At 36.8% G+C, this 19152-nt stretch overlaps 1 protein-coding gene across 1 annotated transcript in view; it reads left to right on the forward strand.

Annotated features, from left to right (window-relative positions):
- Positions 1-19152, forward strand: part of CFAP54 (cilia and flagella associated protein 54) — a 317030-nt gene that overhangs the window by 249409 nt on the left and 48469 nt on the right. The window contains exons 62-64 of the mRNA XM_066262086.1: positions 2814-2987; positions 4486-4712; positions 8915-9085. Of these exons, the coding sequence (XP_066118183.1) occupies positions 2814-2987; positions 4486-4712; positions 8915-9085 (572 nt within the window). The remainder of the gene's footprint in view (positions 1-2813; positions 2988-4485; positions 4713-8914; positions 9086-19152) is intronic.

Consider the following 19152-nt stretch of genomic DNA (forward strand, 5'->3'; position numbering starts at 1 on the left):
GTCGCTCTGTTGCATCCAGAGCCATTCTAGCGCCTGAGGTGGAGGCCACAGAGCCTTCCCCAGCGCCCGGGCCATCTTTGTTCCAATGGAGCCTTGGCTGCGGGAGGGGAAGAGAGAGACAGAGAGGAAGGAGAGGGGGAGGGGTGGAGAAACGCCAGGCCAACGCTCTACTGCTGAGCCAACCGGCCAGGGCTGGAGGGTGGGCTTTTAAGCAGTAGCTTAGAGGATGATTCTATTGAATGTCCTGTGAGGGGGAAGCACTAGATTCATGGGAAACTGGGGGAGGGGGAGATCCTAACCTTTTTTTTTTTTTTAAGTGATGATTCAGTTCCATGAAGATACTTTTTATTCCTATACACTATACATTATTAATCTTTTTTTTGATAACTTCTGTTTCATAGTTGGAAAGGCATTCAGAAATTCATGGACAAAAGAAGCAAATTCAAATATTACATGATTTTGATGAATTGGAATAAATAAAAAGCAATCAATGTGATCTTTTTGCTAAGAACTGTATCCTTTGTAGATCACAAAGATGTGATAATTACCTTTACTAAAGGAAATATAGTCACATTTCAGTGAACAGTACTTCTATAGTCATAATAACTTCAGCAATATATATTCGTTTTTAATAAATTACAAGTAGGGTCTACTATGGATGCAGAACAGAGAGTAAATGTTACTGACTTTGAAAATAGGAAACCTGGCAAGTGGAAGGGGGTGAAAGGTTGCAGGTACCATTAGATCATAAATTAAGATATCAAGCCCTGGCCGGTTGGCTCAGCGGTAGAGCGTCGGCCTAGCGTGCGGAGGACCCGGGTTCGATTCCCGGCCAGGGCACATAGGAGAAGCGCCCATTTGCTTCTCCACCCCTCCGCCGCGCTTTCCTCTCTGTCTCTCTCTTCCCCTCCCGCAGCCAAGGCTCCATTGGAGCAAAGATGGCCCGGGCGCTGGGCATGGCTCTGTGGCCTCTGCCTCAGGCGCTAGAGTGGCTCTGGTCGCAATATGGCGACGCCCAGGATGGGCAGAGCATCGCCCCCTGGGGGGCAGAGCACCGCCCCTGGTGGGCGTGCCGGGTGGATCCCGGTCGGGCGCATGCGGGAGTCTGTCTGACTGTCTCTCCCTGTTTCCAGCTTCAGAAAAAAATGAAAAAAAAAAAAAAAAAAAAAAAAAAAAAAAGATATCAAGAGATATTGACCACATTTTGTAGAACTAAAAAGAAAGTTTTGGGGTCATTATTGATGGACATATAAAAGTAATAGGGACCTAAACATGTTGATATAAATATAAAACCTTCAAAGTGTAGTGTTTACGTGAGCCAATAATACCTCATTGTCACAAAAGAGAGTCAATAGATAGGTTTTCTAAAACTGATGATCTAGAGAAGTACTATAAGGGAATTATTTTAAGAGCTAGAACTAACCACTGAAAAAAATAAAGTAGACTTGGTTAAAAATGCTTGCCTCTGGGGATAGGAATTTTTATTTTTGATCATATAAATTATAACTATGATTAAAGTGATGAGAATGTTAAAAGATCTATCATGTCAAATTGGATTATTTCTACAAGTTCAAATATAGCTCAACATTAGTAAATCTATTAAACTAAATTACTACATTAACAGGTGAAAAGAGAAAAACAATCAACTCAAAAAGTACAGAGAAATGCGGTAAAATGTAACAACCATAAAAGTTAAAATAGGAAATAAAAACTACTAAATTTATCAGACTCAAGATTCAAACACTATTGTTTTTTAAAGCAGGATTATGATTGCTCTCACTACTTCTATTGAAAATTGTTCTGAAAGTCCTAACCTGCACAATATTAAGCAAAACAAATAAGAAATAGAGGCACAAGTAATAGAAAAGAAGAAAAAAGCTGTTTTTAATGCTAGATTACTCACATGGATGATTCCTAAGAAAATATAGACAGTAAAAATGTTTAGTAAGATTACTGAATGTAAAATTTTATTTCTATCTACCTTTAACAGATAATGTATTTTAAAAGCTATCATTTACAATACTACAAAAATGTAAAAGGTGTATCTAGAGCAGCGGTTCTCAACCTGTGGGTCGCGACCCCAGCGGGGGTTGAACGAACCAAAACACAGGGGTCACCTAAAGCCATCGGAAAATACATATGGCTTTAGGTGACCCTTGTGTTTTGGTCGTTCGACCCCCGCCGGGGTCGTGACGCACAGGTTGAAAACCGCTGATCTAGAGCTTAATCTAACAAAAGTTATAAAACAAACAAACAAAAAAGAAAATATATCATCTTTATAGGTAAGAAAACTCAATTGTATTGGAAGATGCCAAGTCTTCTCAAGTAGTGCAAGGTTTCTTCATATTATTATCAGTACTTATCACTTTCAGATTTTAGTGCCTGTTAATTCCTGAGGGAAGTGAAATGGTTTTTGATTATAGTTCGCATTTCACTGATTTTCAGTAATGCTAAAAATTTGGACCATTTGGGTTTGCTTTTTTTGTGGGTTTCCTGTTGAAATTCTTTGTCCACTTTTCTTTTGGACTGTTTGACTTTTTCTTATTGATTGGTGTTAGGTGTTATATATATTAGAGAAAAACAATTCATATGGGTTGTAAATATATTTTCTAAGTCTACAGTTTGTGTTTTAACTTTGTGTTTGTTGTCTTTTTGTGGTACAAAAATTTTTTAATGGAATATAGTCCAATGTGTCAGTCTTTCTTTTATGAGTTGGGCTGTTTTTATATTGTTATTTTTCAAGAAAAGCATTATATGTGTGTGTGTGTGTGTGTGTGTGTGCGCGCGCGTAATTTTTTTTTTTTTACTTTCAGATAACTACCAAGTTATCTTCCAGACTAGCTATACATTTTTTTACCAAAGTGATGAAATAGATGACAACAGAGATGCTAGAAGTAGGACTCCAACTAAAGTTGATATTACATGGATTCCTCTCCTGCGCTACTACATTCACCTGCAAAGGATTAATAACATGAGCAAGCTGCTAGGTAGGTTTTTGATATGTTGAGAAAGAACATATTGCCTTCCAATTTCTGGTAGGTCATGTTTCTTATTTAGAATTTCAAAATACTTTTGATACCTTTCTGAGTGAATTCTCATCAGAAGATTAAAGTTTCAGAAGTTCTTAACCTGAGACACACAGACCTTTTAATACAATATTATTTCAATGTAATTGATTTCCTTTGACACTCTACATGTGTTATTTTCTGTACTAAAAATATTATTGGATGTCAAATTGACCCATGGCTTTAAACAATTAAGAACTAGAGTGATCATAACGTGATAAGCTTATAAAATGAGCAGATGAAATTTTGGCTTTAAGGAGTCAGAGTGTTTTAGTAACCGGTATGTAAAAGAGAAGAAATGCATGACTGGAGATAAAGTATTTAACTCCATGAAGTTGTTTTGTTTTGTTAAATTTTTTTTTAAAAAATCATTGATGTCTCTAAATAATATCCAGAAAAAAATTGGTATCATCTTCTTCACGTCAGTCCCTTTTGTGGTTTCATGACAATGTATAATACTGTGTTAAATCTGTCCATAAATTGGTGATTCAGTGTTGCTCATCAGTGCAGCACTTGGAAAAGACTGGCCCATGCTAAAGCCCAGTGACAGAGAAGCTGGCAGAGCTAGCAGGCTGAGTCCCGGGGTGGCTAAGCAGTTATCAGGAGTTTGCTAACTCCTGAGACAGACAGACACTCAGAAAGGCATGAGGGGTGATGGGTACAAGAACAATGGAAGTTCAGTGGCAAAGGAGGTGGAGATGAGTCAGTGCAGCAGACCCTGCCTTATATCAACTTCACTCATTCCTGAATTCACCTGTGGGCACTTTCCATGTCAAGTGCCCACATTTTACTGCTTTTCTGCTCTGGCCTTTCTCTTAAGTTACTGAGGCTTCCTCAAAGAAAGGACAGTCTGGAAGTGCCAGGATTCCACAAACCAAGGGGTATCCTTCAATTAATGAGGTAGGGAATGGGTAGATTAACATTCCAGTTTCCCAGTTCCATGATGGAATAATTCTACACGTTCTTTTCTCAGCAGGTTCTCTGTAAGACAGAACCCTCATTGTTCGTAGTTGTAGCCCATTCATTAACTTACTCTCATTGACTCTTTTATTTCCTCTATCATATTTTGCCTGCTCTCTCACTCATGTTCTTTGGATCACTTTCCAAACAAGTTGCCTGCACCTAAATTATTGATTTAAGATCTTGTGGGGGAAGAGCCTCAAACAAGAGAATTAGACAGAATGTTTTACATTATTCAGACTTGAAACCTGAATTAACATCCTCACATGCTTCTGAAATTTTCTTTCTTCTCTGTGGCAAGAAGCAGTTCCATTTGTGTATAAACTCCAAAAATGGAAGAAGGTTATTGGCCGCTGAGGTGGGGATTTACAGGATAGTGGTTAGTGAGTAAAAAACAATCATATTGAGACCATTCTGTTATCTAATATAACTCTAAATTATGATATTTTTCTTCCTCAAGCATCTCCAAAGCCAGGTTCTGGAACTTCTTTGCCAGGCGATACACTTCTCACATCCCTTTTCAACTCTGGGTTGATTTTGCGCCAAAAAGAAATGCATAATTTCCTTAAAAGATTTTTACAACTGTATTCTTCCTTTTGTATTGATGAATTTCCAAGAGAACTATTATTACAAGGATCGGAAAAGCCACCTTTGTCGGAAAAAGGCTTATCTGACTCATCAATCAAGGTAATGTTTTAAAACATTATAGATTGTTATAAAACTTCTTTAAATCACCTCTATATTTCTGGAGGGATCACATTAACCTCAGTCCTGGCACAAAGATTTCTAGTTTCCATCAGTTTTCCTGGGGAGGCTCATTTTTGTTCTATCATATAGAGAAGCCAACCAAACATTCTGATTTTTAGGAAAGTTCACATTTTCAAGTGTTTTGTTTTGTAGCTCATAAATCTTCAGAATGTGTCAGAATTTTCTATATTCCTGCACATAACATCTCTCAGGCAGTCATTTTGCCAAAAAGTTACACAAATTTCAATGATAATAAATAAGAAAACTAGACTGAGAGTTTCTAAATCTATGTCCAATTTCTTTGTTTTATACAACATTGTGTGTATTTTTATAATCATGAATGTGAATGAATAGGGCAAAAGTTTAAATATATTAAAAGTTTGAAGGTTTTTTTTCAAGTGTTATTAAATTGGATGGACTTTTCCAAATATGTAATATGGAAATAAAGAAGAGAAATAAAAAAGAGTATATATATGAAATTGTTGTTATTTTTTTAAGCTTCTAGGGTCTTGATTAATAGTAATGTTTCAACAAACTACCAGAATGGGTGAATTGGAAGATACTGAAAAGTAAAGGGTTTTATTAAAAATAAAAATGTGTATTTGCATTTTGTTATATTCGACATACATATGTTGAGTACTAACGATATGCCAGCCATCCTTAGCTGGTAGAGAAAGAGGGGCTGGAGAAGGTCTGGTCCTTGTACATAGTTGGGTGTGGTCATAGAGAAACATTGGTAGAGTTATAACAGAAGAAAGTTACAGAACTTCAAAACTGCTTTTTAAGAGAAAATGGCAGGGCTGGTAGCAGACAGAATATACAAATTTAAATCTGTTAGTTATTTTAAATTTATTAGATATTTTAGGATATGGTTTATATTTACTGAAAAATTGTCTTTCTAGTAGTGAATAGCAAAGTAGACAGATTTACCAATCCAGCCACGTGGGTTTTTTTGTTTTTGTTTGTTTTGTTTTGTGTTTTGGTCATCACAGGCCTCCTTATAATCTGTGGGGACACAGTCCTCTTTAAAATATGTCACATGAAGAAGCACAGAATGTTCACTTCCTACAAATAGTTTACTACTAAGACTGGAGAGCAGAACTATGCATATCCAAGATTCTTTTCTCCAAATTCATCTATCAGGTAACTCTCTCCCAGGAGAGAGAGGAGGTGGAAAGGCCGGAAATGTAATATCTGGCCCTCCCCAGGGAAGGAAACAGTAGGGAGTGGGTTTACATAATCTCCAATTAACACCAAGTTCTGATTCACTCACTGCTCCTGAGAACTGAAACTGCCTTTGAGAATTATTGCTTTGTGTCTAGATGCCTCAGGTGTTTTGGAGTAGGGGCCCCAGAATGGGAAGATTCAGAACTCTAGTTCTAGTGAGTGTATTTGTGTGAATATTTTATAAGAGTTTGGAAACTCTTATATACTCTTAAATACTTATATACTCTTGAATACTGTTCTGAAAGCAGCTCTGCTTGACTATTTTAGTATTAAAAGCAACCTATCATTACTCAGTTCTGAAGGCTAATGCTCCAAATGTACAACCTTGAATGTATTGTAAATACACGTGACATTTCTAGTGGCAACAATGTTATCAAACATTGTTTCATCCTGCTTGCTCTTTTTCTTTTTCTTTTTCTTTTCTTTTCTTTCTTTCTTTTTTTTATATAATGAGTGTAACGCTCCCCCAGGATAATCAGCCCTGGAGGTCACTGTTGCTAGCCTGACAGGTGCTCCTCACCTAATCATGCGTTTTGTTTCACAGGGGTAGACAGCTAACAAGCATAAAGCCTTTTGGATTTTTTTTTAATAAACTCCAAGCTTGGCTGATTTTTATAATAACATTTTTGAGTCTTTAATCACTCAGGAGGCTATTTCAATCAAATTCCTTCCATAATATGATACTTAAACCTGCTCTTCCCACCCACAGAGAAGTAGATGCCTTTCCAGAATGATCATGGCTATGTGTTGTGCTTATCAGTTTTGTGAGTCTGTGCACTGTCTGGTCTGTCGAAGCTTTGTGATGGGCAAACCAAGGTTCCAAACAAATTAAAAATTCCCCCCGAAAGATATGATTAAAATTGTGTACAATGCTGAATTATCCATGTTTAGACTATGCCTGTGACAATCTGTGGAAGGTCAAATATTGACTAATGCCCACTGAATTGTTGTTTGGAGAACTGTGGCAAATGAAAGACTTCCTGGCAGGTCTGTTGTTTCATTCCTTTCGAAGAATAAATCAAACCTATCAAGTAGTCAGTGAATAGTCTATGCTGTCAATTAGTGTATGCAATTAATCCCATCAGCAACTGGATTTTTTAATGATAATGAAAAATTAAATGCGTATTTTGATATTAACTTCTATGACAATTCACCATTACTAGACCATCCTGCTAATAAATACTGTATGTATCAAAGAGAAATATATTTGTTATTTTTATCCACTTAACTAGTTATTAAATATAAATTCTTCGCTAAATTGTCAGATCCCTGAAAGGCACTCTTATATGAAAAAAAGAATATGAGAAATTGTTTTTGTGATTCAGTTGTTTCTCTGATATTTTGGTGAACTTCCTGACATAGAATTAATCTTAATTAAGCACTTTAAGTGATTATTTAACCCTGATAATTTTACTAATTGTGCATTTTTGTTATCCATTTAGTATCATAGTGCTAATAAGTGACAATTCTGGCTTATCACATCCTTTTATGATAGTCTCAAGACATTTTTGAAAAGTTTTCACCTTTAATATTACCTTTCAGTCAAGACATACTTTTTCTTTTATCTGTAGACAACTTGAAAGGTCACTGTCTTTAATTCTCTTTTTATTATATTTTGAAGACTTGCATTGACAGCCTGATGTTGTGTCTTGAATAGGCTCAGAAATAATGGGAGGTGCAAAGCCTTGCAGAAACACGAGGCATTTCTTTCTGGCCACTGACATGTTCCGTTTGGTCACCAGGCCCAGAGATACCTTAGATGTCAAAAGTTAATAGAAGAACTGCTTCCCAGCCATGATGTTATAATCTTGGAAGTAATGAGAAGTTAATTATGAAAATAGTTCATACTCCACTGAAGAAGATTCTGTTTAGACTTGAGATATTATCATCGCTATTATTATCTCTCTGGCTAGACTTATTTTGTTGGTATCAATCAACTTAAAAAATTAAGTAAATAGTTTGTAAAATTTACAACTGCATTCTACACATTTATTATTCTTGAAAACTTCTGATTCAGAGACAAAGTTCCATCAAAGAGGCTGGGATAAGATTTACCAATACTGAACTGCAAGTCAGCCACATTTTTTAATTTAAAATATTTTTTAAATGTATTGATTAATTTTTAGAGACAGAGTATGGGAGAGAGACGGAAACAGAGAAAGAAAAGAAGAGAGAGAGAGAAACATCAATTTGTTTGTTGTTCCACCTATCAATTTGTTCTTCATGCTATCAGTGGTTGATACTTATATGTGCCCTGACTGGGGAGTGAACTTTTAATCTTGTCATGTTGGGACAATGCTCTAACCACCTGAGCAACCCAGCCAGGGCCCAGCCACATTCTTTTAAAAAGGAAATAAGAACAATGAATTTTAATCTTTTAGAGAAAGAATTGTCTTATTTTGCATATGGCACTATAAAATAATGCTGTTGGAAATAGATAATAAATTATAACCATACCCTTAGTCAGTTCACCAGTAAATAAACCAGAAAAAAATAGATGTTCTTAGAATCCATGGTGACCTTGAGATTGAAATGATAGCCTGGATATTTTCCCCTTTAGATATTTAATCTGGGAGACTCACCAAAATGGAAGACATTTGTTGAGTCCTCTAGGTTATGAAGCATATTTTTCTTTTAAAAAACGTATTTTTATTTTTTTTTAATTAAATTTAATGGGTGACATTAGTCAATAAGAATACACAGGTTTCAAGTAAACATAGAAGAATCTTCTATGTGGTAATCAAGAACAGTTTTAAGATGTATATCCATAAAACAAGCTGCAACGACTTCCAGAGTTATCTAATGTAGTGTATATTGTATGTATAGTAATTAATATATTAATTGAATGTTTTAAACACTGAATGAATTGATTAATTCATTTAGCAATTAAACTGATAATTTGTTTTGTTCCCTAGATACCTCCCAATATTTCCATACACTCCATTTCATCATTGAAGCTCCTTACCAGCTCAACTTCTGTAGAGCCGGTGTCATCAGTTATGGCAGTTCAAGCTTTAAACAAAGAACTGTGCTTTCAGTGGTACATTCCTCCCCTGGCAAAACCTCCAAAGGAAACAGAACCTATGGTATGAAATATAATTACAATGCTAAATCTTACGTTTAGAGATAACGTTTAAGTAGGCCATTTATAACTTTAAGAGATGAGAACATCCTCTTTTATAGACAAAACCCACAGCAATATAGAATCTAGATTATCTAATAGGACGAATCTGAACATAACCAAGAAATCCTGGGATAGTCTTCAGGTTGAGATCATTTTCTTTTTCCCTAATCTTAAAGGAAAATTTTCCAGGGTGTCACCACTATTTATGATATTTGGTTTTTTAGTAGTTAAACTTTATCACATTTAAGGAAGCATTTTTCTATTGCCACTTTGCTATGAATTTTCATCATGGGTCTTATAATCTATTAAGATGACTTTATGAGCCCTGGCCGGTTGGCTCAGCGGTAGAGCGTCGGCCTAGCATGCGGAGGACCCGGGTTCGATTCCGGCCAGGGCACACAGGAGAAGCACCCATTTGCTTCTCCACCCCTCCGCCGCACCTTCCTCTCTGTCTCTCTCTTCCCCTCCAGCAGCCAAGGCTCCATTGGAGCAAAGATGGCCCGGGCGCTGGGGATGGCTCTGTGGCCTCTGCCTCAGGCGCTAGAGTGGCTCTGGTCGCAACATGGCGATGCCCAGGATGGGCAGAGCATTGCCCCCTGGTGGGCAGAGCATCGCCCCAGGGTGGGCGTGCCGGGTGGATCCCAGTCGGGCGCATGCGGGAGTCTGTCTGACTGTCTCTCCCTGTTTCCAGCTTCAGAAAAAATGCAAAAAAAAAAAAAGATGACTTTATGATTTTTTCTCTTTTAATATGATAATTCATTTTTTAAAAGTTAAATGGACCTTGCATTCCTGAGGTAAACTCAAATTAGTCATGATGTATTAATTTTACTGGATTCAATGAGTTATATTTTGTACTGGATTTTTGCCACTGTTTTCAAGAATAATATTGGGTTATAAATTTTCCTGTGCATATCATCCTTGTCAGATATTTTTTGTTTCAAGCTTTTGCTAGATGCATAAAATGAGTTGATAAATATAATACAATCACATTTTTCTCTTCTCTGCTAAAGTTTGTAGTAACCTTTTTCCTTGAATATTTGTTAAGAACTTGTCTGCAAAGCCATCTGTTCCTAGTTTTGTATGTATGTCTGTATGTGTATGTGTGAGTGTATGTGAGAGAGGGAGAGAAAATATAAGACTAGTAATATAATTCTCAATAGTTAGAGGTGGTTGTTAAACACTAGTACTCCTGTACTGGTTCAGAGTTGGAAGCAGCACTGATTTGGTCAATATCTGTTTTAATGGTTAGTAACTATATTGATTCAAGTGTTAACTGGTTTGGCCATCACCTCTGTTTATAGAACACTGGGGTTTTCTATTTCATCTTGAGTCAGTTTTATTTACATTCCTTTTTTTTTAGTAATTTCCCCATTTTATTTAAATTTTTTCTCATTTTTAATCTGATGTATTTGTATTGAAGTGCCCCTTTTCATTTCTTATTTTGGTTATTTGTATATTTTTATTGATCATTGTCATCAGATTTTTTTTTAGTCATTAGTTCTATTTCATTAATTAATATATCCTTCTTTTACTTTATATTTCTAACTACTGACTTCTTGAGATAGCTGTTTAGTTTGGTATTCAGTCCTTTATTTCATAATGTATGAATTTTAAGGCCATAAATTCCTCTCTAAACATTGCTTTGCCTTCATTCCACATGTTTTTTCATAGTATTGTCATCATCATTCAGTAAAAATAGTTTTTAACTTTCTATTATGATTTCTTCTTTGACTCATGAGTCATTTCAACATATATTTCTTTTTTTTGTGAAAGAGAAAGAGACAGAAAGAGGGATGGATAGGGACAGACAGACAGGAAGAGAAAGAGATGAGAAGCATCAATTTTTTGTTGCAGCACCTTAGTTTCTCATTTATTGCTTTCTCATATGTGCCTTGACTAGGGGGCTACAGCAGACCGAGTGACCCCTTGCTCAAGCCAGCAACCTTGGGCTCAAGCTGGTGAGCCGTGCTTAAACCTGATGAGCCCCACTTCAGCTGGCAACCTCGGGGTTTCAAACCTAGGTCCTCCATGTCTCAGTCCACCACTCTATCCACTGCACCACTGCCTGGTCAGGCTCAACATATGTTTCTTAAATTCCAGATTATATGGAGCTTTTCCAGTTATCATTTTTATTTATTCGTAAATTGTGTTGCTCTGTGCTAATAAAACATGCTCTATATGATTAACATTTGTTGGAACTTGCTTTTTCCTCCAGAAAAGGTGTATTGTGTAAATATTCCATTTCTCTTAAAAAGAATATGCAATCCTCAGTTGAGGCAGCTGTTCATAAATGTCTCATAGGTCAGTTTGGTTGATCTTGTTTAAATATTCTATATTCTTACTGACTTTTTTATTTTTTGTCTTTTTATTTTTAAAATCCATTGCTAAAAGAAATATGTTTAAATTTGTCACAGTGATTGTCATTGTCAACTTTTTGCTTCAGTTCTGTCAAATTTTGCTCTACATAATTCAAGGCTGTGTTCTTAGGTGTAATCTGATTGGTAACTGTTGTCTTCTTGATAAATTAAAAATTTTATCATCATGAAGTTATTCATGGGCTTTCTGTAATTTTTTTCTCATAAAGTTTATTTTATTTTATTATTACTGGAGGAAAATGGTTTCCTTGTGAACTTATTTTCAATGTATTTTTTTCCAAACTTTATCTTTCACCCTTTTGTGTACTTGTGCTTTGTATTTTTAAAAATAAAATATATCCATTAAATATTTTAAAGACAATCTGACAATATTATATTTTGATAGTATTTAATACATTTACATTTAATGTAAAAACTAATATACTTGGTTTTAAATCTACAATGTAATTTTGTGTTTTTATGTGTCTCAACTTTCCTGGGTTTTTTTTCCACTTCTCTTCAGTTAGATTATTTTTATCATTAATTTGTTTCTCTATGAGTTTTGAAATTATACACTCTTTTTCTGTGCTTTTAGTGCCTAACCTCAGGACAACGTACATGCTTATTATAAAGTTAATATCTTTACTCCTCTAATGACTTAAATGGTATTACTGTGTTTTATCTTTTAACCCAGAATAAATTATTGCTTTATACAAGTACTTTTCCTATAGATTTTGCTACATATTCACTATTTGTTTTCTTTAACTTTTCTCTTGCATTTTACACATTCCATCTAAGATCACTTTTTTTCTGTTAAAGTACATACTGTGGAATGTCCTTTGGTGGGGCTCTTCTAGAAGCAAACACTCTCAATTTTTGTTTAGCTGATAAATATTATTGTTTTATATTTCTTTGTGAAATAAGTTTTTATAGAGTAGAGATTCCAAGGTTGGAAAATAAATTATTTTATTTCAGTACACTGAAAACGTCATGTGCTCATTTACAGTGTTGCTGTTAAGAGCCAAATTGTTGTTGCTTTACAAATATCCTGACTTTCTTACTGGTTGCTCTTGAGATTTTGTCTTTGAAAAAATTTACTTGGAGTGGTTTTTTTAATTCATTTATATTGCTTACATTAGTGTAATTTTAGAAAACAGAGTTTAGAGCCAAACTGCTTGGGTTTGAATCCCATCTCTGTTACTTAATACTTTTGTGAACTTTAGTACATTAGTTAACTTTTCCGTAGCGTGGTTACCTTCATCTGTAACTAGATGTAACTGTGTAGTAAACACCTAACCTCTCAATAAATGGTAGTTGTCATTTATTATCTCAAATTATTTAAAAATTATTATGCTGATTTTTGGCCCTGGCCCGTTGGCTCAGCGGTAGAGCGTCGGCCTGGCGTGCGGGGGACCGGGTTCAATTCCTGACCAGAGCACATAGGAGAAGTGCCCATTTGCTTCTCCATCCCCCCCCTCCTTACTCTCTGTCTCTCTCTTCCCCTCCCGCAGCCAAGGCTCCATTGGAGCAAAGATGGATCGGGCGCTGGGGATGGCTCCTTGGCCTTTGCCCCAGGCGCTAGAGTGGCTCTGGTCATGGCAGAGCGACACCCCGGAGGGGCAGAGCATCGCCCCCTGGTGGGCTGAGCGTCGCCCCTGGTGGGCGTGCCGGGTGGATCCCGATCGGGCGCATGCGGGAGTCTGACTGTCTCTCCCCGTTTCCAGCTTCAGAAAAATACAAAAAAAAAAAAAAAAAAAAAAAAAAAAGATTATTATGCTGATTTTTTATATTTTTATTGAATTTATTTAGGTGACACTGGTTAATAAAATTACACAGGTCTTTTTTCCAGGTGTACAATTCTATAATACATCATTTGTATATTGCATTGTATGTTCACCACCCAAAATCAAGTCTCCATTCATCACCACCTATCCCGCTCTACCCTTATCCACCTCCCCTCACTTTCCCTCCTACAATCCCCACACTGTTGTCTGTGTCTATAAGTTTTTTTCTTTGCTTAATCCTTCACCTTTTTCACCCAGCGCTCTATCCCCCATCCTTTCTGACAGCTGTCAGACTGTTCTATCTATGAGTCTGTTTCTATTTTGTTCGTTTATTTTCTTCACCAGATTCTACTTAAGTGAGATTGTGTGGTACTTGATTTTCTAAGTGGCTTATTTCACTTAGAATAATGCTCTACAGGTCCATCCATGCTGTGTCAAAGAGTAAGTTTTCCTTCCTTTTTATGGCTGAGTAGTATTCTAATATGAAGGTACCATAGCATCCCAAGTGCCCATCAGTAGATGAGCAGATTATTATGCTGTTTTAAAGTTTAATAACTTCCAATATTTAGGTAACACTCTTGGAAAACATTATTTAAAAGCACCTTTGAAAGTTTAGCAAAATATCTCATTATAGATTCTTTGGCTGCCTACATTGTGCGGAAATGAGATTAAACTGCGCCTACCTGGCAAAATTAAAGTTCATAGCAAATTGGAGAAAAAACGTAGTTTTTCTCTAAATGCTGTTTACAGATTTTTATCACACATTTAACTCTTTATTTTAATATTTATTATTTTTATCTTTCTCTAACTCCAAATCTTTATCTACATCTATGGCCATATGCATGGCTATACATTTGCAATAGAGCTAATTAAGGGGCTGAAGGCAAGTATTTGGGAGCATTTCAATTTCAGTCCTTCAACTCTTAGAGATTAAACAGTGATTCAGAGTCTACAAGAGTATTGAGGAGGAGTCAAGTTTTTAAAAATAAAACAGTAGGTCACTAGCCTTTTACAGAGCAACCTTCTTCTCTAGAATTCTTTTTGTTGCTCTGTTCTCTAAGAAGAGCCTCAGGCTTTTTCCTATAAAATATTAGTGGCATTGTTTTGCCCTGTTTAGCATTTATGTTTGCTTTTTGTCCCCTGCACTGGCCTGTTCCTGTGTTTCCAGTCTCCTGAGTGCTGTCTCCTGGAGCTATGCCTCTGGTAGCTTCTGATGGTCCTTTGACTTCTGTGACTCAGGTGGTGAAGCCCCGTGGACTTACCTCCCTGTGCTCTCAGGCACCTTCTCCGGCTCAGCCCCTTGTTCTGCCTCCGTAGGCTGGCAACCCTGCTCACTCTTGGTCAATTCCATATTTCTTCTTCTTTATATAAAAAGAGATACTTTAAGATGTCACTTCCAGAAACATTCAAAGCTATTTCTCACAGTTGGAATGTATTCTCCCTCCCACCCTTTCTAAGTCAAATCCTTACCAGATAGTCTCTATACATTTTGAAATAACGGATCTGTAGTCTGTTTTGAGGAACTTAGTGCAGTAGTTTTCAAACTGTGGTCCCAAGCATACCGCTGTGACATGGAGTCAATATTGTGGGTATTGAGTAGTAATTTTTTTATTATATACAAGAAAAAAAATCAGAATACATCCCATACAGTAAGTAAAAAAAAAATGTTTTCTGAAACTTGTTTCATGATACATATACTAAAAGAGAAAATATCTTAGGTCACTTCAGCATATGTCAGAATTTCCTTACTTGCTGGCAAGAGAACCAACAACATGGTAGAAGAGTTTATCCATTCAGAGAGGGCATGTGAAGAGAACGACTACACAGTTGGGAAATAGGTTTACCTAACCAGCTAACTTTAAAGAAAAAAGCAAGGAAGAAAGTATCAAATATAAAGTTCATTTTACAAGGTCATAGAAATATCACATCCATATCCATCTGGGGCAGGATGATCTGTGAAGTTAATGCTAAGACTACATCTGTGGCTGATAATTAGAACAACATGGTTTCATCCATCAACAGTCGTGTCTGACAATTAACACAGAATCACGAACTGGTGTCAGACAGAGATTAGAAGCAGAGCACCAGATAACACATTCTGATTTAAACAGGTTGTTTGAGTGATTTTCTTAAGCCACAAGCAAAGGCACAGAACACACAGTTCTTGAGGACATTTCCCCCCTCCCCCCATTAACAATTAGTATATATGTGTCTGGTTATGATAAAAGGCGTAGTTTCTGTCTAAATCTCAGTCAAAACAATCAGGAAACACTGATTGGTTAGGATACATCTCAGTCCTAAGATTCTATCTTTTTGGAAGATAACTGAAATTTGATGATTTAAATACTAGTATATTCAAACGTACATCTAGGCATTTAGAGTTTTGTGTCACATTCTCCTAGTGAACACTTATGTAGAGCTTATTATGTTCCAGACACTTTACTTACACTAGCTTCACAATGACTCTATAAGGCAGGTATGACCACTTGCCCCATTTTATAGAAGAGGAACTGAGAAACAGGTTGGAGGAGTGCTAGTCAGCTTGAAGTCAGGACTGGAGCAATCTGACTGCAAGTCTGCATTCCTAAACACAGTGCTGTATTGAGGCTTCAGATGATGGTCCTGGCTGCAGGCACTCTAGCCTCTGGGAAGGGTGGTAATGAAAATTAACATCTGACTTTAGGCTTTGGAGGTTTCAGGGATGTAGAGGGTCATTGATTAACACTACAATTTGACATTGCTCAATCCATCTTCTCAATCCACTTTAGCTGATCTACTACACTGAGGCAGAAATGCTGGCAGGAACTAAGGATGCTGGTGGCAGTAAAGTAGAAATCCTGAGACCCAGGAGTTGGATATAAAATTTTTAGATAATTCAGAGGCCTAAATATTCCATACCATGAAACTTTAGAATTAATTTTATAACTTAGAAAGGTTTCACTTCTTAAGTATAAGGATAGAAATTATATCGTCCCACTTGACAAATTTATCTTTAATAGAATCTAGTAGAACAACATTGTAAGCTCTTTACTAGAACTTTGTTACAAACTAAGCATGTTTTGAACATTTCAGTATTTTCTAGAGACAGGCACATAAAAGGCTGCTAGGGGCTATCATTTCCATGAACCTCTCAGACAGGCTTTTTAAAAAACAATTAAAGAATAGCTGACTTAAGTAAGAGAGGTGTACAACTATAGCTTAGCCATAAAAAGACATAACCACGACCAAAGGTTTGATTGCCCAAATTTGTCTCAAGATTATACTTCAAGATCTTGAGCTTAACCTTACCTTACTATTTTTAGTATCTCAGGTTCCCAGAAGGATGCTTATATAGTAGGCTACATTGGCAACCTTCACTGACTTCTCTTGGCTCCACCCAAGTCAAATTTCAGACCTGAAAAGAAACTAACAGAACATGAGCTTAGTTCAGCACTCTCACTTTAGTCATCAGGAAGCCAAGTCCCATATAAGCTTGACCAATGCCACCACTCATTAGTGACAAAAATAGAAACAGGAGCCTAAGTCTTCTAATTCTTAATATTGATTTCTTTATAACATACATACAACTCAATTGCTTACTAACTAAGCAAAAAAATGCTGACAGAATGATCCAGGGTGACCCACAGTGTGTTCCAGACCCTAAGACAGGACTAGGTTCATTACAAGTACATTTCATTCAGGATAGGCCAATGGCCAACGTCATGACTACAGTCCCTTGAGCTGCTAACAAGGTTGCACCAGACTGAGATTGCTACAGAAGGTAAAAAGACCTTAAATGTCTGACAAAAGGTCATAATTTTAATGCTTAATTCCTTGTGGGGGTTTTTTTAGGTATTAAATATAGATTGAAAATTATTTCTTATCAAAATGTGGGAGGCACTGCTCCATTGTGTCTGGCAATCCTACTCTGCTATTGAGAAGTCTGATCCCATTGTGACTCCTGGTTCTTTGCCTTTTTCCCTCTGGCAGCTCTGAGGATCTTTGCTCTGACTTCTGTGTTCTGAAATTCCACGATGGACCTTGGTGTGGGGCTTTAATCCATTGTGCTAGATACTTAGGGTGCCCCTTTCAATCTTGAAAGTGTATTCTTCAATTAATGGATATTTCTTTTTCTTTGTCTGATGATCTCTATAATCTCCTGGAATTCTGTTCAGTTATTAAACCTATTAGAGTGAGTGTTTACTTTTCTCATTCTCCCCTACTTATGTTTTTAAATTTAGATTTACTGTTTATTATTCAAATCTTTTATTAATTATTTAGTTGTTATGATTATACTTTTTAATTTTTAAAAGCTCTTTCTCATCTGTTGATTGTTCCATGTTAATAGTGCCATGTTCTTGATTCACAGATACAATATTGTCTCTCTTCATTGAGGGTATTAATTATGGTTCCGTTGAAGTTGCTTTCTGCTTTCTGTCTTCTGATTCTCCAAATTCCTTCCTTATATTAGCTTTTGTTGCTGCCTTTCATTTCACGTCTAGTGACTGCTGGTTATCCATTCATGTTTGGAGGCACCACGAAGCTCACCGGACCAGGCTTACTGATTTGTAGGCCTCACTGTAGGGTAATAGCAGGAACCAGCAGTTTTACTGGAGGATGCTGACATGTCAGCATCTGTAGGTCTTTCCTCTTTGACCAATTTCCCATAAGAAGACTCTTTTAGACTTCTTCTGGTGTCCTGCATTCTGGGAAGGGGCTGGAGTGGGGAAAGGGGATGACTCTTGTTCAGAATACAGACTTTCACCTAATTCAGTGTTCCCAGTGCACGCCCTCACCCCTGTACTTCATGTTCCAGAGCATAGCCCTTTTCTGATTTAACCTCAGCAGAGAGCGAACTGGAAGAACTTCAGCTAGCAGAGAGCAGATAGGGAAGTGGGGAGTCTCCTGGTTGCATGGACTCAGGGAAGGGATGGGAAGGAAGTTGTCTAAGATCCCTGATGCCTCCAATCCTCAATGTGTGTTGGCAACCCCTCCAAAGGTGGTGAGGATACAGCCTTTCCTCTCTGCTGAGTCAGCTACACCCTTCCAAGTGCTTTCTGTCATTCAATGTGTTGTTAAATCTCGTCTGCCTCACCTCTTCTCTTGTTCTTTCTATCCTTGTGGATCTGTGCTTTTAAAAAATCCCTTCACTCTTATTTTAGTTTGATTTGTGAGGAAGCAGAGATAAAAAGCATGCACTTAACTAGACAGTTTCATCTGGTAGCTCGGGCTTCCGCTTTCTTATATCTAAAATGAGGGGCAGAGAGCAGATCACATCCAAGGTTCTATGACTCTCAAACTCTATAACTCTAGGACTGTAAACAGATGCTGTATCACATAGGACTGATTCTAAGAGTTGTCAGAATTCAAACAACAGGGAAACTACTAGAATCTGAGTCATTAGGAAAAGTTTTATCTTAGAGGTGGGTCCTGGAAAGTTGTGTGTGTATTGAATAAATGGGAAGAGCAGGAAGGGAACAGCATAGGTGAATATGGAGGAGCTATAACTACTATGGGGAAAGGACTTGAGAAGTAACAAGAAATAAAGTTAGATATTCATCAGGTGTATATTGAGAACTTGTAGAGGGCTTTCAAAAGCTAAAAGTTAAACTTAACCTGCAGTAAGAAATGTCACTCTTCGTGTGGTGGTTACGGGGGGGGGGGGGGGGGGGGACGGACACAAAGAAAATCAGATAGAAGGTGACAGAAGACAATTTGACTTTGGGTGATGAGTATGCAACATAATTAAATGTCAAAATAACCTGGAGATGTTTTCTCTGAACCTGTGTACCCTGATTGATCTATGTCACCCCATTAAAATTGATAATAAAGAAAAAAAAAAGAAATGTCACTCTTCAAAAGTGATGTAATATTGATTCCAAATATTATTTCTCCTCATCTCATAACCTTTG

Source organism: Saccopteryx bilineata, chromosome 1, assembly GCF_036850765.1.
Source record: "Saccopteryx bilineata isolate mSacBil1 chromosome 1, mSacBil1_pri_phased_curated, whole genome shotgun sequence".
NCBI lineage: Eukaryota > Metazoa > Chordata > Mammalia > Chiroptera > Emballonuridae > Saccopteryx > Saccopteryx bilineata.